A 26,902-nucleotide genomic window follows, 5' to 3' on the forward strand; every position below is an offset into this window, starting at 1 on the left:
GGCTATGGATTAATAAAGCAAACTTGAATGGTGCCTTATAGAATTGTTTTACAGTTGGACTGACAGTACTTTAGACAAGTTACTGTCACTGTGGTCTTGGTCAATCAAATCTGGTTCCTGTCCTCCCAGAAGCCACCTTCTCAAGGGTCACAGATGATCTCCTTTTTGCCAAATCCAACGGCCTCTACTCCATCCTAATCCTCCTCGGCCTCTCAGCTGCTTTTGTCACTGTTGACCATCCCCTTCTCCTGGAAACGTTATCCATCCTTGGCTTCACTGACACTGTCCTCTCCCGGTTCTCCTCCTAGCTCTCTGGTCGCTCATTCTCCGTCTTTTTCTCAACTCTGCCTCCCACTCCCCAGCTGCGGTTCACAGTTAGGTTCACTTCTGGGTCCTCTTCTATTCTCCATCTACACCTACTCTGTTGGAGAACTCATTTGCTTCCGTGACTCCAACTACCACCTCTGTCCAGATGATTCCCAAATCTACATTTCCAGCCCTGTTCGCTCTCCCTCTCTGCAGTCTCACATTTCCTCCTGTCTTCAAGACATCTCTACTTGGGTATCCTGCTGTCACCCCAAACTTAACATGTCCAAAACAGAACTCCTTACCTTCCCACGCAAACCCTGTCCTCCCCCTGACTTTCCCATCACTGGAGACAGCACCACGATCCTTCTTGTCTCACAAGCTCATAACCTTGGCGTTATCCTTTACTTATCTCTCTCATTCAACCCACATATTTAATCTATCACTAAATCCTGTCGGTTCAACCTGAATCACTAAAATCTGTCCATTCCTCTCCATCCAAACTGCTACCACATTAATTCAAGCACTTATCTTATCTTGCCGTGCTTACCTTATCAGCCTCCTTGCTGACCTCCCTGCCTCCTGTCTCTCCCCATTCCAGTCCATACTTCGCTCTGCTGCCAGATCATTTTTCTATGAAAGCGTTCAGTCCATATTTCTCCACTCCTTAAGAGCCTCCAGTTGTTATCCACCCACCTCTTCAACAGACAGAAATTCCTTACTTTAAAGCACTTTTAAGTGCTTTAAAGCACTCAATCACCTTGCCCTCTCCTACTTTACCTCACTACTCTCCTGCTACAGTCAAGCCTGCACACTTTGCTCCTCCAGTGCCAACCTACTCCCTGTGCCTCTGTTTCGTCTGTCTTGCCGCCAGCCTTTCACCCACATCTTGCCTCTGGTGTGGCACACCCTCCATTTTCATATCTGACCTCACATCCAAGCCGTCACCAAAACCTGCCGGTCTCAGCTCCGCAACATTGCCAAGATCCGCCCTTTCCTCTCCATCCAAACCGCTACCCTGCTAATTCAAGCTCTCATCCTATCCCGTCTGGACTACTGCACTAGCCTTCTCTCTGATCTCCCATCCTCGTGTCTCTCTCCACTTCAATCCATACTTCATGCTGCTGCCCGGATTATCTTTGTCCAGAAACGCTCTGGACATATTACTCCCCTCCTCAAAAACCTCCAATGGCTACCGATCAATCTGCGCATCAAGCAGAAACTCCTCACCCTGGGCTTCAAGGCTGTCCATCACCTCGCCCCCTCCTACCTCACCTCCCTTCTCTCCTTCTCCAGCCCAGCCCGCACCCTCCGCTCCTCCACCACTAATCTCCTCACTGTACCTCGCTCTCGCCTGTCCCGCCATCGACCCCCGGCCCACGTCATCCCCCGGGCCTGGAATGCCCTCCCTCTGCCCATCCGCCAAGCTAGCTCTCTTCCTCCCTTCAAGGCCCTGCTGAGAGCTCACCTCCTCCAGGAAGCCTTCCCAGACTGAGCCCCTTCTTTCCTCTCCCCCTCGTCCCCCTCTCCATCCCCCCGTCTTACCTCCTTCCCTTCCCCACAGCACCTGTATATATGTATATATGGTTGTACATATTTATTACTCTATTTATTTATTTATTTATTTATTTTACTTGTACATTTCTATCCTACTTATTTTATTTTGTTGGTATGTTTGGTTCTGTTCTCTGTCTCCCCCTTTTAGACTGTGAGCCCACTGTTGGGTAGGGACTGTCTCTATGTGATGCCAATTTGTACTTCCCAAGCGCTTAGTACAGTGCTCTGCACATAGTAAGCGCTCAATAAATACGATTGATTGATTGATTGATTGACAGACAATTGTTCTCCTCACCTTCAAAGTCTTATTGAAGGCACATCTCCTCCAAGAAGCCTTCCCTGACTAAGCCCTCTTCCTCCATTCCCACTCCCTTCTGCGCCATCCTGACTTTCTCCTTTTACTCATCACCACGCTCCCGCCAAGTCCCACAGCATTTATGTATGTATCCGTAATTTATTTATATTGATGTCCGTCCCCCCCCACCCCAGCCTGTAAGCTCACTGTGGGCAGGGAATGTGTCTGTTACGTTGTCATGTTGTACTCCCCCCAAGTGCTTAGTACAGTGCTCTGCACACAGTAAGCACTCAATAAATGATTGATCAAATATCATCTGATGCCTGTTTTTAGTATAATGTTTGTTAGTTTGTGATTACCTTAAGGCAAGGAATGTCTTTGTCATGGTCTGTCCTGAGGCTCTGATCGAAGGATTACAGCTCCTTTAAAGTTGTTATTTGTTCATTATTTGTTCATCAGTGGGCACGATTCAGCATTTTACTTGAAGAGGTTAGGGAGAAGACATTTACCACCAAATCAGCAACTTTATCTGCCTGTTGAAGGGGTCTATGGCATTCATGTTCTGGTGCCCTAAGAGAGTTTCTGCACCTCTCTGTTGTGGCTCTCACTACCTTAAAGTTATAAAGATCCTGGGAAAACTCTGGCTTAGGATATTTGACTTGGTTTCTGTTGAGATGTGACCTAGCATTGCACTGAGGGCAGATTAGAAAAACCCATCATCATCAGTGGTATTTATTGAGTGCTTATTGTGTGCAGAACACTGTACTAAAGTGCTTGGGAGAGAGCAGAACAATCTAATAGACTTGGTAGACACGTTCCCTGCTGACAACGAGCTTACAGTCTACTAGTTTCATTTAATGTAAATAAAAATAACACGTAATATATAATTTATAGATGACATAAGCGCTGTGGGGATGAGGGTGGGGCAAATATCAAATGCTTAAAGTTCACCCAGGCAGTGTTCAGTAGGGTATAATAGTGGGAGTGAGGTTGTGATAATCTGTTGCCACTGCCTGGGTGACATTGTTAGAAATCTGACAGGGGTGTCAGCAAAGTAGGGAATTAGACTGTTAATAAAACTAAAAGAGTGGAAAGTTTATTCGATTGAGCTCCTGATTTTGGGGTGGGTTAGAAGAGTGAAAGGAGGAGGATGCTGATGAAAGAAATGTTGCTTTAATTTTCTCTGCTTATTTGGGAATGTCTATCTGTGCTGACAGGAAATCTGGAGACCTGGGCATAAATGAGCAGCTTGCAATATCTCATGGTTGTATGCAATATTCAAGGCCATAGAGTTCCCATCTCTGAGGCCACGGCCAAGGGTAATGAGGAGGAAATTTCAACTTCATTTCCTGAAAACAGTCAGCTTTGTTATTTTTAGAGGAATATGTTTCATTTTTTCCTCCCCATAGGACATTTCTGTGGGTTTTATGCAGTGGAGCTAGAGCACTTGGATCATTTACAGGTGGAATTTGAAAAGCGTAGCAATCTGGTATTTTTAAATCCAGGTAGGAGCGGTTTTATTTAGAAGAATAAAAGTGAATTTTCTTGCTAGTGGATATTCTTTGGGGCACTGAAACATTGCAAATGTGTGGACACTTGTGTGTTCTGAGGGAAAAAAATCAGTATATTTGGTTTCCTTTGTGTCCAGATGGGGTATGGGTTTTTTTTGTTTGTGTGGGTTTTTTTTTTTTTTAAAATAATCTCTTTTCCCCAGATTTAGAGAAGGGCTGAGGAAACGGGAGTCAGGCAGCTCTTTTGAGGTATTGGTCATTGCAAAATTATATAATTCTTTCTCCATGTTCACTTTCTTATCCTGGATTAGTACCTTTTATTCTCTGTGAATTCCCCTCTCATACATTTGGTGAATGGTCCCACTGTTGGGTAGGGACCGTCTCTATATGTTGCCAACTTGTACTTCCCAAGCGCTTAGTACAGTGCTCTGCACACAGTAAGCGCTCAATAAATATGATTGATGGTCAAGTTTGAATGTGTGTTTAATGGTGTGACTGGGCTTTTGTACTCGTGCCGGCTGAGATTGACCTTGGAAAGAGGTGTTTGTAACTGCTTCCAATAGTTGACTGAATGTGGTAACACTCCTTTATTTAAGGCTTGGCTGTGGGCTCATTTCATGAAGTGGCTCTTCTCCCACCAGCACAGCAGGCAGCTCTGAGATATGTTGTTCTGGAGTGTTGATACTGGTTTTGCCCAACATGTTTCTCAACACAGGCTCCCAGCTGTAGTGAAATCAAACCTGTAATAGCTAAGTAAATCATTACTGTCTGACTTGTGCATCTGTCCATATGCCTAAAAGATTTGGCTTGGCTAAATTGCAGATATCTGCCATAAAGTTGGTTAATTGGGTATTTATTTGATATTTTGCACTAATTTTTATGCCTTCTGGGGACTGAGGGCCATAAAGTGTTAACTTCACTCAACTGAACTCCTGCTACAGCCCTGCCCACAAACTTTTCTCCTCTAACTCCAGCCTTGATCTCGTCCATTTCACCACCAGTTCTTTGCCCACATGCTCCCTCTGACTTGGAACTCCCCCCTTCTCCGTATACAACAGAACACCATTCTTCTCACCTTCAAATCCTTATTAGTCACATCTCTTCAAGAGGCCTTTCCTGATTAAGCCCTCTTTTCCCTGTCTCTTCTGTGATGTCTGTGTTGCCAACTTGTACTTCCCAAGTGCTTACTACAGTGCTCTGCACACAGTAAGTGTTCAGTAAATACGCTTGAATGTCTATGCACTTGGACTAGCACCCTTTATTCACCCCTCCGTCAGCCCCACAACACTTATGCACATATCTGTAATTTATTTATATTCATGCCCATAGATAAGCCCTCTGTTTGTAAGCTCTCTGTGGATAGGGAACCTGCTTACCAACTCTGTATATTGTACTCTCCCAAGCTCTTAGGTCAGTGCTCTGGACCTAATAAGTGATCAATAATTGCCATTGATGGATTGATTAACCCCGTGGAGACTGCCAGTAGGGAGAGAAGCCACTATAAACTTAAACATGTTGAAGTGAAATCTAGACTTTGGAGGTCTTCAGGGTTTTTCTTATCTGTCAGTTGTCCAGTTATTGTTTCATGTACGTGACCATCAAGTTTATACTTCCACTTTGACCATTCCATAAATTTGTGAAAAGTGAAAGGCAGAGTTTTTCTCCTTTAAGATTGTAAGGAAAAATGCCAATTGGGTGTTCAGTAAATGGAAAGTCCTTCAGGAGAACAGATGCCTAGACTGCTTTTTTGTGTGTATTTTAAGAGATTTCTGGGAGCAAAATCATCGAGGAACTTTACCCCTGCACTACTGTCAACCAGGTTTGGACTTGGAAATGATCAAAGAATCTGGGTCTCCCCACTGCCCCCAATCCTTTTTTTTTTAAGCAAAGTCCCCCAAGTGCAGGCATGGGACAGAAAGGGGGTGACAGTTGTTACATATATGTATATATGTTTGTACATATTTATTACTCTATTTATTTTACTTGTACATATCTATTCTGTTTATTTTATTTTGTTAGTATGTTAGGTTTTGTCTCCCCCTTTTAGACTGTGAGCCCACTGTTGGGTAGGGACTGTCTGTATATGTTGCCAATTTGTACATCCCAAGCGCTTAGTACAGTGCTCTGCACACAGTAAGCGCTCAATAAATACGATTGATGATAATGTAGCATTACTTGACAAGGTTTTTGCACTCTAAACTCTCAAGATTCTACATATATTTTTTAATAGCAGTGGCTTCTCCCTTTTTGGTGGGCTTGGTAAGCAGTTCACAATAGGACTGCCTAAATGACCTGTATAGCCTGGGACAGAATAAAAAGTGAAAACCTCATTCTAGTGCTCTAAAAGTATTATAGAGGAGGGAGTCTTCCTCATGTAGGATCTCTTGCCAGAAATCAATTGTTAAACATGCTTGAAACCAAATCAAAAAGTTTTTCAAAATAGTACTCAATTACATTGTCCATGTAGCTGTGTTAATAATTGAAAATTTCCTTTTTTTTTTTCTTGCGAATTCCTTGTGTGATCAAAGTTCATGCTCTTTACTAGTGGGTGTTCACTTGGAAATCACTGCTGAATGAATATTTCTTTCTTAAAGGAGCAGATCTTTTTATATTATTATTTTTAACTGCTTCATGTTTGCTCAGTACTACTTTCCTGTTGCCCCATAAACTGGTATCAGTACAAAAACTCTGAAATTCAAATGAATTCAAACCTTTTCAGAGTGTTTGCATGCATTTATTGAAATTTGAATAATAGTTTCCTGAGAATTACATGAGGAATTTTGCCACTTTGAGATCAACTCTAGCCCAGGTGCACAGAATTTTAAGGGTCAAGGTGTATTTGTATTTCGTGTTGTGAATTTGTCAGAGATTCCTAAATTGTAGCCCACAGGCCAGATGTGGCCCAGTTGGCATTTTGTACAGCCTGAAAACATTTTTAAAAATAGAATTATAATGATAGTAGTGTGGCTAATATACTTTGAGAAAAAAATGCCATAGAGAACTGGTGAAGAGGGAGATGTCTTGAGCATATGTCTAAAAGTAGCTAATTTATTTCCTGCTGCTTTGTGATTAGATGAATCCCATAATGAAATTCACCTGCCTACCAATGTGGTTCTCCTTGGTGAAACTTTATGAATTCTTCTAGTTTAAGTGGTGTAGTGCTAGATGATGTTTGCTACCCCTTCAACAATTCCGCAAAGAACATAATTGAAGGGCCAACAGTTTGTTTTCAGATGGCCCAAATCAATCAGTCAGTCATACTTTTAGAGCATTTACTGTGTGCAGAGCACTGTATTAAGTGCTTGGGAGGGTACACTATGATAGTGGTAAACACAATCCCAGTCCACAAGGAACTTCCGGACTAGAGGAGGAGACAGACATTAAAATAAAAATACAATAAAATAAATTACTGATTGGGGAAATGGTAGACTGTAAGAAAATGAAAATAAGTGCTGCGGGACTGAGGATGGGGTAAGTACCAAAGTGCTGAAGTGGTACAAATCAAAGTACATAGGTGATGCAGGGAGGAGGGTGAATAGGGGAAATAAAAGCTTAGACAGGGAAGGCATCTTGGAGGAGATGTGATTTTAATAAGGCTTTGAAGTTGGGGAGAGTGATGGCCTGTCAGATATAGAGGGGGAGGGAGTTCCAGGCCAGAGGGAGGACGTGGGCATGGGGTTAGCATCGAGGTACATGAGATTGAGGATGGTGGTGGCATCATTTGTGATGGAAAAGTTCGGAGGAGAGAGGAAAAAAATAATTCAACCCTGGTTCTACCTGTGGGTGGGGGTGCCGGGGTGTTAGGGTCTCTGATAGCCATGCTTCCTGCTTGCCTCCGCACCCTCATTCAGCCCCTCTCCATCCTCTGTTCCTACTCCAGGATTAAGGCAGCAGGTTGAGGTGCAGCTGCTGGAGATTCTGAGGCGGAGGGGCTGTGGAGGGTGGGAGGCCCTACCCTGCTTTTTATTTTTTTCCCCCCTTATGGGACTTGCTAAGCACTTAGTATGTGCCAAGCACTCTACTAAAGTCTGGGGTAGATCCAAGATAATCAGGTTGGACGCAGTGTCTGTCTCATGTGTGGCTCACAATCTAAATCAGAGGGAGGAGGATTGAATCTCCATTTTACAAGTGAGCTAACTGAGGCACAGAGAAGTGAGGCGGCTTGTCCCAAGTCACACAGCAGTGAAGTGGCTGAGCTGAGATTAGAACCCAGGTCCTCCTAGGCCTGGGCTTTTCCACTAGGCCTCCCAGCTTACCCGCTTGCCGTTTGGAGATGGAGCCGCAGTTTCGGTAGCACCAGGGTAAGGGGGCAGGATCGGCTCTCTCCCTCTCATTTATCCACACTCTTCTCCCCTGTAGGCTGTCAGCTCTTTTTGAGCTCCAAGGGACGGTGTATAGATGGAGGATAGAAAGGACCCAGAACTGAGAACTTGAGAGACACTGCTCCTGCCCGCCCCCAACACGCACACAGAGGATGGGAGGGAGAACAAATAATTAGTTTGAAAATGTATGCCCTCTAATTAAATCCCAAGAACATAGTGGGGTCTAAATGGACTCTAATAGACTGCAATTTAGGCTAATCATTAATTCAATTTCAGAAGTTCATGAAAATGCCTCTCTATGTAATAATAATGGCATTTGTTAATGCTTACTCTGTGCGAAGCACTGTGCTAAGCACTGGGAGAGATACAAGGAGATCAGGTTGTCCCACGAGGGGCTCACAGTCAATCCCCATTTTGCAGATGAGTTAACTGAGGCCCAGAGAAGTTACGTGATTTGCCCAAAGTCACACAGCTGACAAGTGGCGGAGGGGGGATTAGAACCCATGACCTGTGATTCCCAAGCCTGTGCTCTTATTGTTGTAGGAAGCTAACCATTCTTCAAGGTGAGGACACCAATCAGTGCTGCTTCTTGGCTAGCAAGGCCAGTTTAAAGTCACTTCAGGAAAGTGAGAATTTGGGTTTTCCTTGGGGGCTTCTCCCATCATACAAATATAAATTCCAAGGACGAGAATACCCCAAATGATTTGTTTAGGTCCAGACTGCAAATGAAAATCTTGTTTGGGCACACTAAAGACTTTATGTACTTTTATTAAAACATAGTCTTAATCCTACCTATTTATGTTAAAGGAGGATTTAAAGCAAATCCGTTTATTTTCCCCAAAGAGAGACTCTTATAATAATAATGATAGCATTTATTAAGTGCTTACTCTGTGCAAAGCACTAAGTGCTGGGGAGGTTACAGGGTGATCAGGTTGTCCCACAGGGGGCTCACAGTCTTAATCCCCAATTTACAGGTGAGGTAACTGAGGCACAGAGAAAAGTGACTTGCCCAAAGTCACACAGCTGACAATTGGCGGAGCCAGGATTTGAACCCATGACCTCTGACTCCAAAGCCCGGGCTCTTTCCACTGAGCCACGCTGCTTCTCTATACCTTTATACCTTTCAATTACTCTTAGTACAGTGCTCTGCACACAGTAAGCGCTCAATAAATACGATTGATTGATTATACTTTTCCATTTGTACATGGAAGAGAAGATTTTCTTCTACCCCTCTCCCAGCAGGAAGCCACAATGCCCTTAACATAACTTAATTTCTTGTAAGTTCTTGGATAGGTGTTGAAATGTCGTGAATGGAGCCTCTGATATACTAGCGGGCAACAGTTGTGACCCGTGACCCAAAGGAAGCTGAGGTTTCAAGGGTTGTTTTTCTCAGTTACGTGAACAGGAATCATCCGCTGTTGGGCACCCATGTATTATGGTTATGCAGTCCTGCACACAAAATATCCCCCTGGAAGTAAGACAGGATGGGTTACTGGCATATGAATTCTCTTCCAGTTGTCGGTATGCCTCAGAGTCCGGTTAACTTTTGCTACATTAAAGCCGTCCTTTAAAGCTTTCATTTGATTATCAAGTGTTACAACCCAGTTTTTATTCTAAATACTTTTCTGCTCTTCATCTGTCTACAACCAGGTTTTTATTCAGTTTCCCTATTACCCTCTGCTGGGGGCTTGACTTAAAATTCCAGCAGGTAACCTACTAGAATTAGTATTTGCAAGTGGAACTGTTCTGTTCAGCAATTTTGAATGGCCATGCTTGGTAAATATTTTGGGCTAAATGGGGCTTCCCCTACTGATCTTCCTAGGAACCAGTCAGTCATTGGAGAGATGTGGAGGTCTGTATGTTTCCTGAAGATAAGTATCAATGCTGAAGAGAAAAGCTTAAATGGCAGAAAGATCTCTTTTAACAGGATTATAATTGGTCAGTCCCTTCCCCCTCCTCCTGATCGCAGTTGTTGTTCTTCAAAAATTAGTATCCAGAGGAAACAGACTTGTTTTGTGTTTGTGTCGCTGTGGATTTGCATGAAACCTATTTCAGACTGCAGATCCTTGAAATAATTGCATTTGTTGCCCAATAATAGGACAAAAATCATTGGCACATGGAGCTAGTGAGTCTTCTGGAATTTTTCAAGTGCAGCCCTCTTGCTGGACTATTGGAAGTCAGAAACAAAGACCTAAAGGAGTGGAGAGTGTTGAAAAGGCAGTTGCCCTTTGGTGGTGTTCATCAATTTATATAAAACATGTCACTTTACAGTAGATTACAATATGCAGTGTACATACTGTATCTAATTCATTCATTCAGTTATGATTGATCACTTACTGTGTGCAGAACACTGTACTAAGCTCTTGGGAGAGTACAATACAATAATAAACAGACACATTCCTTGCCCACAATGAGCTTACAGTCAAAAAGAGTGTCATTCAAAAAGAGAATTTTTGCTCTCTCTTTCAATCAATCAATCGTATTTATTGAGCACTTACTGTGTGAAGAGCACTGTACTAAGCACTTGGGAAGTACAAGTTGGCAACATTCTCTCTCTCAGGTTTTAAAATATTCATTTGTTTTTGGACTGTGGGGAGGAGGAGGGAATTCATGTGTTAAAAGGACAAAATTGCTTGAGTTGAGCAATCTTCTCCCTTCAACCTTCATCGGGACATTTCTCTTCACCGCCAGTGTGAAAGAAGAGATTTTTCCTGACATGATCAGAGAATATTTCTTTTTCTTCTACAAATTGTCTCAGTTTAATACAGATTTGGATTGAGTGAGAGGTTGATTTTCCCAGGCGGATTCTCCTTGGAGGAAGAAATGGAGCCATCACTGCTGTTTCATAACTGAGGGGGACAGATAGGGGATGGGTGATACTTACTTCTATAAAGGGAGGCATTCTGATCTCAGAGGAGTGACTTCTAGAAGGAGTATGTGCAATGTGCAAGGAGCGGCTTGGCTGCCTTTTCTTGACCAGAGTCCAAGTGCTGAGATAGCACATAGTAAAGAGAAAGAAAGCGGTTTGGAGAGCTGTTTTTAGAAGATATTTTTAACCTAGCTTTCCTCTTTCCTTCTGCAGAATTCCCGAAGCCCCAGGCAAGCAAGCCGAGAGAGCCAGAGCAGTTTCGAATGCAGATGCCTCAGGGAAACCCGCTGCTGCTCTCTCACACTCTTCAGGAGCTGCTGGCCAAGGACACCATCCAGGTGGAGCTCATTCCGGAGAAGAAGGGCCTCTTCCTGAAACATGTGGAGTATGAGGTTACCAGCCAGGTAAAAGACCCTTGTGTGGGATGAGGAGGAAAAAAAAAATCACTTCAGAGGAGGAGGAGGAGGAGGGATTCGTATTTTGTTATCCAGAATTTAGCAGGAAAACCATGTGGCAATTGTTCGGATCAAGTAGTTGAACAGGCTTTTCTGCACAGATATGTCATTGCAACTCCGTCTTGCCCTTCAGCATCCCTAGACATTCCAGTCCTGGCCTGAATGTAAATCCCGATATTGTCTTGGAGACACTCTGATCGTCCTCATGCTGACTTTCCTTTCACCCGGTCTGGTCACGGCGCTGAGCTTTACTCTCTAACATCAGGCAACTGCTGGGACTTCTGAATACTTTTCTTTCTTATGCTTAAATTGTATATGAATCAACTCCTGGGGGAGGAAGAGCTAACGTGAGAACCCATGGTGTTTGTCACTTCGCAGTCCTTTAATAGGGGGAATTTAGAGTCTATCAAAGGGTACATATGTGTACCCTTCAGTACAGAGGACTTGTATATTTTGGGCAACTTAATCCTCTTTGTACTGCGGCTTAGCCTCCCGTTTCCAGGTTCAGATAGGGTCGGTTTTGACGATGGTTTTGTATTTTCTGGCTGAATGAGATGATCAGGTAGCTGCCACAGTGCTGGGAACAGTGGAATGGTGGATGCTGCTGTTTCTGTTCAGGGACACTAAGAGGGGCAAATGGTGTTGGCTACGGGGGGGGCCCTGCGGAGCGATGGGGTGAAGGCCAGCAGCTGGGCTGGGAGCCAGGTTGGCGGACTGCACAATCCCAGCCCTCAGCCACTGACCAATTATCACCAAAGCCCAGTGCTGCCCGATTTTCCAATCATAATGTCCAATTTTTCTCTGCAAAATTGATGGAAACTCCCATTGTGCCAACATTGACATAATTTGTATAACCCCTACAATCAAGAGAGAGTGCAATGGCAAGGGCTTGAGAAGGGAGACTTTTCCTCGTTCCCAGGATGACTTTTTCGCTTCCTTCTAAAATGTGGTGTCTCCCCCTGCCCCCACGCATCGGTCCGAGGTTGTACTTGCATGACAAGTATCGTGATCTCGTCTTGATAAGGAGTTGCCTGCGTTTCCAAGCTTGCATTGACTTGGAGGTCTATGAATGAAAAGTTGAAAAAGTTTGGAATGTATTTTGGCTGAAAGGAGTGGTCTGGAGGAGTGAGACTTTTTCCATTACTAATTCTCCCAGATTGCTTATTCTTTGAATAATGTGATATCCATAGGCCGAGAATGCTTAGAAAACAGCAGTTTGGTCTTAGGCAATAGCTGAAATCTGCAAAGATCAAGGCAGCCTGCTAATTGCACCCCACAGCAATTATGTATATATCCTTGCCCCACAGCACTTATGTATATATCCTTGCACTCTGCTATTTTCCTTCTCTCTAATTGATTTTAATGTCTGGTTCCCCTTAAAGACTGTAAGCTCCTTGTGAGTAGGGATCATGTCTACCAACTCTATTGTATTATACTTTCCCAAGCAGTTAGTATAGTGCTCTGGATGTAGTAAATGCTCAATAAATATTGAGGGGTGTGTGTGGGGGGGGACTTACAGTTTTTATTCTCCAGTTTTGTACCTCATTCAGTTTGTCTTAGACGTATGATATGCAGTGTTGTTGCATGATGCAAATATATTGGGGGTAGATACAGGAAACCTTTGCTGATTTGATTTAATTTTCAAGATATTTGCTTGTATGCGTATATATGTCTATATATGTATATCTTAATTATTAGAATCAAATTTATCTCTATTCCTCATTAAACAGGGTTGACTCGATGTTGATTCCTCAAGTTGATGGACGATGATGATCTTGGAATTGAATTTATAGGGAACACATGTTGGAAAGGTCTTGGTTGATCTTCCTTCTCAATATTCCCTTGCATGGCGGCTCCTCTTTCAGTTGCCTCCCAGAACACTCTTCTACACCGTCTCCTTGTTTCTCTTTATATTCCTGGGGTTGGAATTGAATTTATAGGGAACACATGTTGGAAAGGTCTTGGTTGATCTTCCTTCTCAATATTCCCTTGCATGGCGGCTCCTCTTTCAGTTGCCTCCCAGAACGTTCTTCTACACCATCTCCTTGTTTCTCTTTATATTCCTGGGGAAGCCCAGCTCTTTGCAGATGTCAACTATATAAGCTCCTGTATTTCTTCCTACCACCTGAAGCTCAAAACCGACAAAGCTCATCGTCTTCCTTCTCAACTGCTCACCTCCTTGTTACCTTCCTCCCCACTCTCCCGTCTGTCTCCTGCTTGTAGCATTGGAAACTTGTTTCACTGCTCTTTCATCCCCACCATCCGTCTTTATCTCCAAGTCCTGCCAATTCCCTTTGTATGTCTGCCCCTTCCTCTCCAATGCCTCCGCCTCTTCATTAGTCCACACCCTAAATCCTCTTGGGCCTGGATTCCTGGAAGCTGGTCACCCAGGCGCAATCTCTGTATTCCAGGCTTTGCAAACAAGAGGCAAGAATCCTCTTCTGCAAGCATCCACTTAAAGATGTCCACTACTCAATAGTTTATAGGACTTTCTATTGGCCTCATGGGTTGAATTAAATCTCCAACCGCCTCCTTTTTTTAATCAGCTTTCATCTGGCCCTATACGCTGGCTCACATTCTTTGCTTCAGCCTAACAAACTTGCTCACTTTCCCACATATTCCATTATCTTGCCTCCAAGCAGTTGTCCATGTTGTTCTGTGTGTCTGGAATGTGTTCCCAGCATCTCTTTGTCAAGCTACATTCCTCTACTTCGGAAATATGCTGAGGACTGACTTTCTCCCTGAGTCTTTCCTGGACTACCCTCACCTAACAGTGTTTATTCCAGTCAGATCAGCATCCTTTGAACACTTATTTACTTAGAAAAATTTTCATTGTTCATGTAATTATGTGGGTGTGTATTCATGTCTGCACATCTGGCCCTGGATTTTACCCAACTAGTTTGTTCTAAACTTCTGTCTTGAGATTTTAATGTTCAGTGGTTGTGTTTTTTTTATAAACTGATCCTATGTGTTTAGTTCATTAATACCTTGAACATGGAGAGGGTGTTGTCTTCTCTGTTGTAATTTTTCTGGTGTCCAGGACAATGTATTGGGCATTCAATAAATATTAATGAGTAAAGTAGTAATAATAATAATAATGGTATTCGTTAAGCGCTTACTGTGTGTCAGGCACTGTACTAAGCGCTGAATAATAGTGGTACTTAAGTGCTTACTGTGTGCCAAGCACTGTTCTAAACACTGGGGCAGATACAAGGTAGTCAGATTGGACACAGTCCCTGTCCCACATGGGGCTCACAGTCTTAATCCCCATTTTACAGATGGGGTAACTGAGGCCTAGAGAATTGAAGTGACTTGCCTGTGGTCACACAGTAGACAAGTGTGGAGCTGGGATTAGAACCCATGACCTTGTGAGTCCCAGACCTGTGCTCTATCCACTGTGTCATGCTGTTTCTGCATCTTGCTTTAGAATACATGGCCCTGTTAAGGGGTGGTGAGGGGGATTGTTGTTTTCAAAGGTCTGAGTAATGGTCTTAATTGAAACTGAAATGTATCTAACTGGCAGTGAGCTTATATTGCTTTTATATTGCTTTTATGAATTTTTTTTAAAAAGGCAGGTATGCTGTATCCTGGGTTAGACGAAGCCCTAAAGTGCTACTTTAGGGGAAGCAGCGTGGCTCAGTGGAAAGAGCCCGGGCTTTGGAGTCAGAGGTTGTGGGTTCAAATCCCGGCTCCACCACTTGCCAGCTGTGTGACTTTGGGCAAGTCACCTCACTTCTCTGGGCCTCAGTTCCCTCATCTGTAAAATGGGGATGAAGACTGTGAGCCCCTCACGGGACAACCTGATTACCTTGTATCTACCCCAGCACTTAGAACAGTGCTTTGCACATAGTAAGCACTTAACAAATACCAACATTATTATTATTATTACTTTGGCAAATTTTAATCCATTTTTATAGGTTTTGGGGGCCCCTAGCATTGCAGAATATTATGCATGTTTGAAAATTTAGATGAAAAGGATCATTTCCATACTTGTAGGACCCTGCCAAAAATAGAGTTGTGTGTGTGTATATCTGTGTATGTGCATGTGTGTGGATGCCTGCGTATGTGAAGACTTCCTTGTCCCTTTTTCAGAATATCCCCTCCTTGGACTTTCCAGCTCTCTGTGGACTTTCCCATCCCCATCCCCTGCTGAATACTCCATTTTAAATTTTTTCCCCTGTCCAGAGTATTGTGTGTGATTTGGTGTATATATATATATATATATATGTATATATATATGTGTGTGTGTCATCAATCGTATTTATTGAGCGCTTAGTGTGTGCAGAGCACTGTACTAAGCGCTTGTACTAAGTGTATATGTGTATGTGTCTGTGTTTCCTTACCTAGCAGACCTTAGCAATCCTTTGGTTATTTTTCTGAATCCTTGGGAGGTTTTTACAACCTCTTCCCTAGCCAGAGCACTCTCCTGGGATTTTTCTGTCTGGAGTATTGCCCCGGCTAGCCCTGCAACTCAGTTTGAGCAATTAAGATATTAGAGCCGGTAGAGTTGGCACTAGGCTATGCTCACTTTGGCCCTAAAGGATCCTGCACACAAAAACCCTAGGGGTGTATTTTGCAAGGTAGTCCACTCCTGCCCACATCCTTGCCCATTGCCCTCCTTGTTCTTCTGGGAACCTGACTGGCTGATGCGAGAGAGCACGAGGGTACTGTCCATGCCACAACCACTAAAATCAATTCCTGAAGTGGCAAGGCGGAGGCTTTTCCACCATGGTTAGACTGCAGGCAAATGTGTGTATTTGCTACTGACTTTTCCATATGTTTTTGAAGGGGAGAAATAGCGGTAGGAGCAAAAAGATATTTTCCTAGTGGGCTCCTGCTGAGTGATGAAGGGCCTTGCTTCAGTTAGGAAATTGATTTTGGTAGGCTTCAGGCCGAGTAGGAACTTCTTTAGCTCTGTACCCCTAATATTTGACCCTATAATAATAGTAGTAGTAATATTGAAGTGCTTACTTTGTGCCTTACATGTGATAGAAGATAATCAGGTCTTGCACAGTACCCCTTTCTACAAGGGGTTCATAGACTCAGAGGAAAGGGGAACAGGTGTTTCATCCCCTGTCACAGTGGAGAAGCCTGAGGTACAGCGAAGCTAATCAATCAATCAATCGTATTTATTGAGCGCTTACTGTGTGCAGAGCACTGTACTAAGCGCTTGGGAAGTACAAGTTGGCAACATATAGAGACAGTCCCTACCCAACAGTGGGCTCACAGTCTAAAAGGCTCACAGTCTAAAAGAAGCTAAGTGTTCAAAGTCCCATAGCAGACAGGCTGCTGAGCTGGGATTAGAACCCAGGTTCCCTTACTTCCAGGCCCAGGCTCTTTCGACTAGGTCTCACCGCTAATCGGAGTTGAAATCAATTGTGAAATATTAATAAAAGGTATTATCTGACTTGGAGGAATCACTGCCTTCCTCAAAAATAAAAACTGCAAAACGAGTGAGGTGATTCCCAGTTCTGTCTAGTGGTAGATAGAGGATTGGCTGCCTAAACTGCTGATGTCCAACCTGAGCATTGCCTCTTTTTCTTCTAGCGCTTCAAGACATCTGTGTACAGGCGATACAACGACTTTGTGGTGTTCCACGAGATGCTGCTGCAGAAGTTTCCATACCGCATGGTGCCCGCACTTCCACCCAAAAGAATGCTGGGAGGTAAAGCTGGGTTTGCTGGTAGCAAAATATAACTAAAGGCAATGTTGCAAAAGAGAGAATTCATACATGGACCTCTAGAGACCTCCTGGAAAGTCAGCAGCACTCAGGTGGTCTCATCCTTTCTCTCTGTCAGTCCTGCCTCACCATCCACACCAGCAGCCAGGGTAGTAGTAATAGCAGATGTGTGGGGAAAATACAACTGAAAGAAAATATATGGTCCCTGCCCAAAGGGAACATGCACTTTAATATATCTAGTTACAAACAGAGTAAGTAGAATAAATAATTGAAGGTACACTTGACTAAACTGGGTGTGTGTCTGTGAATTCACAAGATGTAAGTACTGCGGATGGTTTTAAAAAGTGCCTAAGTGGTGGGATGACTGGTGGGTTGTTACGAGCTGGGGTTTTGGGAATTACTTAGTGAAAGCTTGTTGGAAGAGCAGGATTTTAGGAGGACTTTGAATACCAGGGATATGAGTTCCCACTATTGGCATAATGCCATCTATTTTGCTAAAATTGTATTTCACTTGTCATCTAGGTCAGAAAAAGGGAGTTATAGGGTACAGAAATTATAAGAGGGAAGACTTCCAAGGGTAGAGCTGTGCTACAATGGGACTTTTCCTCTTAAAGCCCTGTGGCACATGATGGGGAAGGCTCCCTCTTCGTGTCAGAAGGTACCCCTTTATGAAGGGTGATTGCTTCTGCATGACTGATTTATTAACCTGATCTGAAAGGTAACAACTCCAAAGTCTTCTCTTCCTACTGATAAATATGTTGTGTAAGTGTTAGGGAAAGATTCCCGCCGCCCCCCGAGAGCCTCTTCGGAAAGGGTGATGTCTGAGTTCTGCTGGAATGTCTAGTTGAATGGTAACTGTTTTATTTGCCCTTGTGTTTCCTGCACTGGCAGGGACTTACCCTTCACGAAGTGATTTGAATCTGAGAGGTACTATATAAAGCCCAGTTCCCTTTCATTGTGAGAGTATTTTGGAAAGGGGAAAATCTCATTTACATCTTAAAAGGTTTTAAACTCACTGGATAAAAAAATGCATCTCTGAAAGCTCTGCACATAGTTCATTGGAAGATTGCCTTGTGCAGTTCTTTGTGTACAGGCTCGTGACCTTGTGCTCACTTAAGAGATTTAACAAGATGCTACTGAGCCACTCTGCTAGGCCAGAGTATGTTTTTCATTTAGGAGCCAAATCAGTGCAGTTCCCCGCTATGTAAATAGAATATTGGGTGGTAGACCAGATCTCCCTGTTCTGAAGAGAACTCATACTTGTTAAATTAAAGCAAAACTAACAATTATCTTAAATGCGGGCTTTCTTTTCTTCTACAATCTCTAAAGAATCTCTCTAAGCTAGAGTAGTACCAAAAACTAAGATGATGACGGGTGATGGTGTCATCTCTTTTATAATCTAATAACTACAGTGAACTTGAAATCATCATCATCATCATCAATCGTATTGTGTGCTTACTATGTGCAGAGCACTGTACTAAGCGCTTGGGAAGTACAAATTGGCAACATATAGAGACAGTCCCTACCCAACAGTGGGCTCACAGTCTAAAAGGGGGAGACAGAGAACAAAACCAAACGTGTAGTAGTTCAAGATTTAGGGCATTTCCAAGTTCTAACATTTTTACAGAAGCACCCATTGCTGCTTAATCTGGTAAAGGCTTTTTTAAAAAATGGTTTTTGTTAAGGGCTTTCTTTGTGCCAGGCACTGTGCTGAACACCGGGGTAACTACAAGCTGTAATCAAGATGGGCACAGTCCATGTCCCCTGTCGGTTTCACAGTCTTAATCCCCATTTTACAGATGAGGTAACTGAGGTCCAGAGAAATGAAGTGACCTGTCCAAGGTGGCACAGCAGACAAATGGTGGAGCTGGAGTTAGAATGCAGGTCCTTCCCTCTACCTACTAGGCAACGTTGCTTAATAGTAATAGTAATAATGGCATTTATTAAGCGCTTACTATGTGCAAAGCACTGTTCTAAGCGCTGGGGAGGTTACAAGGTGATCAGATTGTCCCACGGGGGGCTCACAGTCTTCATCCCCTTTTACAGATGAGGGAACTGAGGCCCAGAGAAGTTAAGTGACTTGCCCAAAGTCACACAGCTGACACTTGGCAGAGCCAGGATTTGAACCCACAACCTCCGTCTCCAAAGCCCGGGCTCTTTCCACTGAGCCACGCTGCTTCTTGTGCTTTTAATAATTTACCTTCTTCCCAAGTTTTCATGCTTAGTGGTCTGCCTCAGATTACTCAGATCACTTCAAAAATAACTCCAAAAAATGATATTTTTGATGATCTCCCTCCCACTTCATATATAACAGACTACATCTCTCCTCTTCTTTAAAAGCCCTTCTGAAATCACATCTCCTCTAGGAGGCCTCCCCCAGTTAATTTCTAATCTCTCCACTTTATATCCCCAGTAGTCACATGAGCATGACTGGGCCACCTAAGCTCTTAAATATTCACAGCCCCACATAGCACTTCTGTACACATTTTACATGCTCTATTACTACCTATCTGTAACTTAGATTAGTGTCTGCTGTCCTCTGCTCCCTAGATTTTAAATTTTTTGTGGGCAGGGATCATGTCAACTAATTCTACCATGCTCTTCCAAGCACTTAGTAAAGCAACCTACCCACAGTAGGAGCTCAGTAAATACACTGACTGATTAATTGGAAAAAAAAATCCATGTAAAACTGTGGACCAGGAAGAGACTTTTTGAGGGGTCATCTACTCTGGCCCCTTGCCTTGAAGCAAGTGAATTGCCGGCCAGGAGAGATGGTTGCAGGAACCTGTTTGGTTTTGAATATCAGGAAGGTGGGGAAGATAGAATGGAAATCATTAAAATATAAAGGTGCAACAAAAACCTGATATGGGTCACCTTTTATTTGTTGACAGAATACAAAAGGATTTTAAAAGAAAAGATAACATATCAGGGAGTCAAAGGTCACATTCAAATTTTGGGGTTTGAAAGTAGGAGCCCAAGTTGTTGGTTGACTTCCCTGATATGACTTCCAAGTTATTGGATGGAAAGACTTGCTACTGCTTTAAGGGAAGGTTGCTTGGGTTTGCTTTATCTATGATAATAATGGGCTGGACTGGTGGTCCTAATATTGGATACCATGTACAAAGGGCCAGATGTTGGCCCATTTACTGAGGGGGCTGAGTCACGACAAAAGGAGGCTGTGGATGCCACGATAATAATAATGATGGTATTTATTAAGCGCTTACTATGTGCCAAGCACTGTTCTAAGCGCTGGGGTAGATACAGGGTAATCAGGTTGTCCCACGTAGGGCTCACAGTCTTAATCCCCATTTTACAGATGAGGGAACTGAGGCACAAAGTCCCACGGCTGATAAGTGGCAAAACCGGGATTAGAACCCACCACCTCTGACTACCAAGTCCATGCTCTTTCCACTAAGCCATGCTGCTTCTCTAATAAAATATTAAGACCTCTTTTAGTGGCAAGGTTAGTGGGTAATAGAATGGATGGCTCACATGGGATTTCTTCCTCTAGCTGACAGAGAATTCATAGAGACCAGACGGAGGGCATTGAAACGCTTCATTAACCTCGTGGCTCGGCACCCCCCTTTCTCAGAAGACGTGATCCTGAAGCTCTTTCTTTCTTTCAGTGGTTCAGTAAGTACTTTATAGCAATTGGGTGTATTTCTCTTCTTCCCCGTGCAGATTTGTAAGATTCTAAAGTACTTAATTAGCCTTAAATGTGTTTCTTCCAATCTTCCTCCCCTTTCCTTGATGCGGGAGGTTGCGAAGGGATGTTTCTTGTTTGAGCGACTGCTTTCAATAACGTTAATTTTCTTTTGGTGATTATATGGGGTTATCTGATTGGATAGTTGAAGTTCTACCTCAGATAATATGGAAGCTGTACAATTTATGGAAAATAATAAATATGTCTAGAAACAGCAACTTATAGACTTTTTGTGAAGATTTGAGATTTGTCAAGTTATGGTATTTTTGTGCTTATTAACTAGGCATTACACATTGTGGTAAGCACTGAGGTAATCTAAAATAATCACATCCCTATCCTACTCAGAGCCCACAATCTAAGAGGAAAGGAGAGATTATCCCTATTTTACAGATGAAGAAATTGAGGCAGAAAGAGGTTGTGACTTGTCCAACTTCACAGAGCTGCTCAGTAGCGGAACCTAAGTCTCGTAGCTCCGCGCACTCTGCCCCTTTCTTTAGACCTTGCTGCCTCGTAAAAGAGAAGAATCCAGGGAAAAGGGTGTCAGAAGGCAAAATGAGGTCCGTCCCCCGCAACTCCCCGTACCAGAATCGCCCATAGTCTAGTTCTAATCTAGAATTACCCCACTAAGAAACGATCTTTCCATCAGTCAGTGGTATTTATTAAGCACTTACCATCTGCAGAACACTGTATCAAGCACTTGGGAGAGTACAGTTTAACAGAGTAGAGTAGACAATATCCCTGCCAACAAGGAGTTTACAGATTAGAAGGGAGTTTTCAGACTTTTACCTCATCTAGGTAGAAGATCCCAATAAAGCAATGGAGTAGTTTTGCAGATGTTGCCGGAACTCAGTTCTGTGGAAGAAATTAGTCATTTTATGTATCTAAGAATGTGATGCAAGCCTAAAGCAGTTGAGAAAAAAGACTGAATGTTTGATCTGTGAATTGCAAATCAATCAATTGTATTTATTCATTCAATCGTATTTATTGAGCGCTTACTGTGTGCGGAGCACTGTACTAAGTGCTTGGGAAGTACAAGTTGGGAACATAGACGGCTCCTACCCAACAACGAGCTCACGGTTTAGAGGGGCAGGCAGACATTAATACAAACAGATAAAACAATAAATTCCAGATATATACAGATAGATACATATGTGCTGTGGGGAGTCATTCATTCAATCTTATTTATTGAGTGCTTACCATGTGCGGAGCACTGTACTGAGCGCTTGGAAAGTACAAGTTGGAAACATATAGAGACAGTCCCTACCCAACAACGAGCTCACGGTCTAGAGGGGGAGACAGACATTAATACAAACAGATAAAACAATAAATTACAGATATATACAGATAGATACATATGTGCTGTGGGGAGTCATTCATTCAATCGTATTTATTGAGCGCTTACTGTGTGCGGAGCACTGTACTAAGCACTTGGGAAAGTACAATGTAACAGAGGTGGGAGATACACGTTCCCTGCCCACAAGGAGTTTACAATCCTGAGGGGGAGACAGACATTAGTGTAAACACCCATTTATTACAGATTTGTACCTAAGTGCTGTGGGGTGAAGAACAGGTATATGCTAAGAAAACTTTTCCTTCCCCACTGTGCTACTCCCCACCTGCCAGCTAGGAATGCAGGGCTACTAGAGAGGCCCTCAGTATCACAACTCAGCAGTTTGCTACCACTAAAACAGAGACTGCAATTAATAGAACAAGCAAAGGGGCAGTGAAAACCTTTGCTCTTTTATTTTTCTTCCACTAAAGGGACAGAAGAGGCCACTCTTTGAAACCTCCGTAGAATTTAACTCTCTAACTGCCTGAAGCCAGTATTGCTTTGAATTGAATTGGAAAGAGCACAGACCGGGAGTCAGAGGACCTGGGTATTAATTCTTGCTCTTCCTCTTGCCTGCTGTGTGACTCTGGGCAAGTTACTTAACTGCTTTGTCTCTTGTTTCCTCATCTGTAAAATGGAGATTCAATTCCTGTTCTCCCTCCCCCTGTGAGTCTGGTGTGGGACAGGAACTGTGTCCAGCCAGATCATCTTGTATCTACTGCGGCATTTAGTATGGTGCTGGGCACGTAGTAAGTGCGTAACAATTACCGCAATTTTAAATTATCAGTAATTAATCTTTAATCCTTGGGGAGTCTTAGCATTCTTTTGGGGGAGGATAAAGGGGAGGGAGGGAGAGGGGATCATTGATTTGTGAGCCCACTGTTGGGTAGGGACTGTCTCTATATGTTGCCAACTTGTACTTCCCAAGTGCTTAGTACAGTGCTGTGCACACAGTAAGCGCTCAATAAATATGATTGATTGATTAACCAAAAGGGATGAGAAGAGAGAGGCTTTAGTTAAATGTCTGTCTCCTCTGCTAGATCGTAAGGGCAGAGATCATGTCCACTCATTCTCTTGTACTCTCTCACACCCCTAGGCTAGTGCTCTGCACACTGGAGGTGTTCATTGAATGTCACTGACTGTAGGAGGAGATGGAGTGGACTAGGGGGTAGTGAGATGTGAACAGAGTATGAAGGAAAATCAGGAAATTGAGTCACCTGCTACAACCACTGTACTACACAAATCCTGCCTTTTACAAGGGTTATCAGTCAGTAGCCCACATTTTTGCAATTCATTATGTTCCTTAATTTACTTGGTTGAAGGAACTCATGTTCTAAGGCAGAGATTTTTCAACCCTTTGTTAGACACTAGTTTGCTAGCCTCAGGGTGTGCTCTGCACACAGTAAGCGCTCAATAAATACAATTGATTGATTGATTGATTGATTGAAATGCCTCTTCCCTCATTCCTTCCTTCATTCACCGCACGAAGGAAAAGTCATCAGAGCCGGAGTTGTGGGAGAGGAGAGCTAGCAGCAACCGAAGCAATGGAAAGGGAATCTGAGATGGCTGCCGCTTGGTTCCCTGGGAGAGGCGGGGGTGGTGGTGACAGCAATGTGGAGATGGGTTTCTTCTCACCTGCTCTGGCTGTTCCCCTTTTTCTGGACTCTCCGGACTCCTCACTTCTTCACTGAGCCCAAAAAGAAGCAATTTGGTTACAGCAAAAGTTGCAGCTATCTTAATAACTATCCCTTCTAAGGTACTTGGAAGGACCTCCAAGATGCTTATAACCTGGTTGAAAACATCACTTCAATTGAGAGAGTATTATATTATACTCTCTTAAGAGCTTAGACAGTGCTCTGCACACAGTCAGTGCTTAATAAATACCATTCATTGATCATTTCTGAGGTCTTGCTGGAAACCCTCTTTGCATTTATTGAGTGCTTACTGTGTGCGGAGCATCGTAGTAAGCGCTTGGGAGAGCACAATGTAACAAACACATTCCCTGCCCACAGCGAGCTTACAGTCTATCAGTGCATCATTAGAAACAGCAGGAAAAACTCTGATTGGATTGTTTTCACTCCTGGGACAGTGTTTTTATGACAGGGTATCCTTGGGTGACTTTGCTCCTTTATTTTCCTTCAGTTGTCCCTGAAAGAGTGGTGCTGGTGACATCTCTTGTGTCATCATGTGGACAGACCACTTGAGCTTCCTGCTGTTTTACGTTCCGTGGAGAAGTTCATGGGATTGAACTGATGCAGTTATTTCTCTAGTAGAGATGTTCGGGCTAAGCTCTGTAGGTAGATTCCCTCCAGTTCGCTAGAAACATCTACCTTCAAAGGCTTGCATTCTGTGTGTACCACTGCTGCTACTGAGACTAATATTTGCAACAACTTTATGTAGATGTGAAACCAGTAGCATCCTTGAAAATCAATGGACTTCTCCATGAGGGTTAGTAGAAAACGTTACATTTTCCTTTGGGGAAAGAGAAGTGCACCTTGTATTTAATAGAGGAAGAACTTTATCTTGCCATAAAGAGATCAGCGTGTTGGAGATCACCCTATTTTGGCTCCATGTTTGTAGATTCTCATTTAGGGAAGTGAAGACGAACTGTATATCTGAGGTTTTTATTTTTAACTTTTTCAGGATGTGCAAAACAAGCTGAAGGAATCTGCCCAATGTGTTGGAGATGAATTCATGATTTGCAAACTGGCTACTCAGGCCAAGGTACCAATCCTTCATTACGAGTTTAAAAATTTGATTCCAAAATGCACATAATATATGTAAATTTTTGCTTTGGTTTGTATTTGATTTTCTTCCTTAGCCTTTCCTCACACACACAAAAAAGCACTTGTCCACTTCATCGTTCTGTCCTTTGACTGTTTTCTGGAAGACTGTCTCTCTATAGTAGGGTTTTTGTCACAGTCAACAAGAATTTGTCTGTTTACAGGGAATATTGCACAGAACTAGGGAAATTTGGACAAGACTGTTTATGGATGATCAGTCCCAAGGAGAGGAAGGAAACGTTTCCCCCCTCTCCCCGCCACTTTAATGAAGTCTACCATTAGTTTGACTGAGAAGATAGCCATTTGAGTATTTTTTTTTTAAGGAAGTTTCAACCTGATCAAGTCTTTGGTTTTTTTTTGAGTCTGCTGCAATTTGTTCCCCATTAGTCCCTTACCTCAGAACTTGTGGAAGAGCTTTTTATTTCTTTCTTGAAAAATAAAAAATGCAGTGGCAGAATGGAGATGGGAAAGAGTGGTATCTCCAGAAATTTGTAGGCGTTCATGATTTGGCTCTAGGCATTTTTGTGACCTGGGAGCACTTTTCCAGGGAAGTTCCTCTGATAAGCTGAATCAGGGCAGTTTTCCTGGGCCCCACGTTTAAGCCCCCTCCCACCACCGCCAACGCTGTCCAAGTGGTAGAGTTGTTCAGTCTGGAAAGTCAGCCGGTATAGGACCCACAGAATATAATAATAATAATAATAATGGTATTTGTTAAGCGCTTACTATGTGCAAAGCACTGTTCTAAGCGCTGGGGAAGATACAAGGTTATCAGGTTGTCCCACATGGGGCTCACAGTCTTAGTCCCCATTTTACAGATGAGGGAACTGAGGCCCAGAGAAGTGAAGTGACTTGCCCAAAGTCACACAGCTGACAAGTGGCAGAGCTGGGATTCGAACCCATGACCTCTGACTCCAAAGCCCATGATCTTTCCACTAAGCCACAGCTGCTTCTCTATGAATGAATGCCCTGCTGGTTTATTCTGGAGGAAAGAGGGCTACCTGTACTAGAATGCAGTTCTTACTATATGACTAATCAGTGCCACTCCTTAAACTCACTTTGATTTGATCTATAAAACTCTCGCTTCGTGAAAACTTCCTCAAGTCCGTTAACGGTTTTCCCATTTTCCCTCGTCTCTCCTGCTCAGGATTTCCTCCCAGCTGACATTCAGGCCCAGTTTGCTGCCAGCCGAGAGCTGATTAGAAATATCTACAACAGTTTCTATAAACTGCGAGATCGTGCCGAAAGGATTGCCTCTCGGGCCATTGATAATGCTGCCGATCTTCTCATATTTGGGAAGGAACTAAGGCAGGTGGTGAGGGGGGAGCTCCAGTTGTGTCTGTTGTGTTTTTTGAATATTGGACTGGGAGTGAGGTATACCTAGGTATGTGTATCTGGGGAGAAAGGACGTATTTCTGTAGTGGAGGTGTATCACGGTTATTTTCTCTTTCTCCTCCATAAAAATCCGAGTATTGTCTTGGGAGTCTGGCTAGAGAGGTAATATTGAAAGACAAATCCTGGGACTATTGTATAATCAGAGCTAAGAACATGGATCCTCAGGCACATGTTTATGATTGCATATGTACTTTAGAGACTCACCCCCATGCTTTGGAAAGTTTGTTTTATGCATTCACGTCTTTGTTCCACATAGGAACAAACTCTGTTTATAATACTTTATCTTCTGGGTTGTACTTGGTCCCTCATGCATCCATGGCTCATCATCCTTCCCATCCCTATCCCCGTCCCGACTCTGTTTCCTACTGTAATGAGGAGGGGCAGCGCTAATGGGAACAACTGTATCCATGTCCTCCTTGCCCCCTGCCATCGAACTGCTGGCCAAGAGGTGACAGTGGGATTAGATATGGGAGGGGAAAGGGCCCCACTTAGGGTGGTGGAGACCTCTAGTCCCCGGCAATTTGTGTTCAACACGTCTCCTTCATATTTACAAGCCCCTACCCCTCATAAAGCAGCGTGGTATAGTGGATAGAGCACCCTGGGAGTCAGAAGGCCTTGGGTTCTAATTCTGGCTCCACTACTTGTCCGCTGTATGGCCTTGGGCAAATGACTCCACTTCTGTGTACCTCACTTACTTCA

General features: G+C 43.3%; 2 protein-coding genes across 2 annotated transcripts in view; one reads left to right on the plus strand and one right to left on the minus strand.

Annotated features, from left to right (window-relative positions):
- SNX8 (sorting nexin 8) overlaps positions 1-26,902 on the plus strand; it is a 58,249-nt gene that overhangs the window by 17,399 nt on the left and 13,948 nt on the right. The window contains exons 3-7 of the mRNA XM_038762795.1: positions 11,074-11,264; positions 16,863-16,980; positions 20,507-20,628; positions 24,672-24,752; positions 25,956-26,116. Of these exons, the coding sequence (XP_038618723.1) occupies positions 11,074-11,264; positions 16,863-16,980; positions 20,507-20,628; positions 24,672-24,752; positions 25,956-26,116 (673 nt within the window). The remainder of the gene's footprint in view (positions 1-11,073; positions 11,265-16,862; positions 16,981-20,506; positions 20,629-24,671; positions 24,753-25,955; positions 26,117-26,902) is intronic.
- NUDT1 (nudix hydrolase 1) overlaps positions 21,536-26,902 on the minus strand; it is a 33,022-nt gene continuing 27,655 nt past the window's right edge. The window contains exon 5 of the transcript XR_005455411.1: positions 21,536-21,550. The gene's annotated coding sequence lies outside the window, so the exon portion shown is untranslated. The remainder of the gene's footprint in view (positions 21,551-26,902) is intronic.

The sequence above is a fragment of the Tachyglossus aculeatus genome, chromosome 21 (genome assembly GCF_015852505.1).
Source record: "Tachyglossus aculeatus isolate mTacAcu1 chromosome 21, mTacAcu1.pri, whole genome shotgun sequence".
NCBI classification, from domain to species: Eukaryota; Metazoa; Chordata; class Mammalia; order Monotremata; family Tachyglossidae; genus Tachyglossus; species Tachyglossus aculeatus.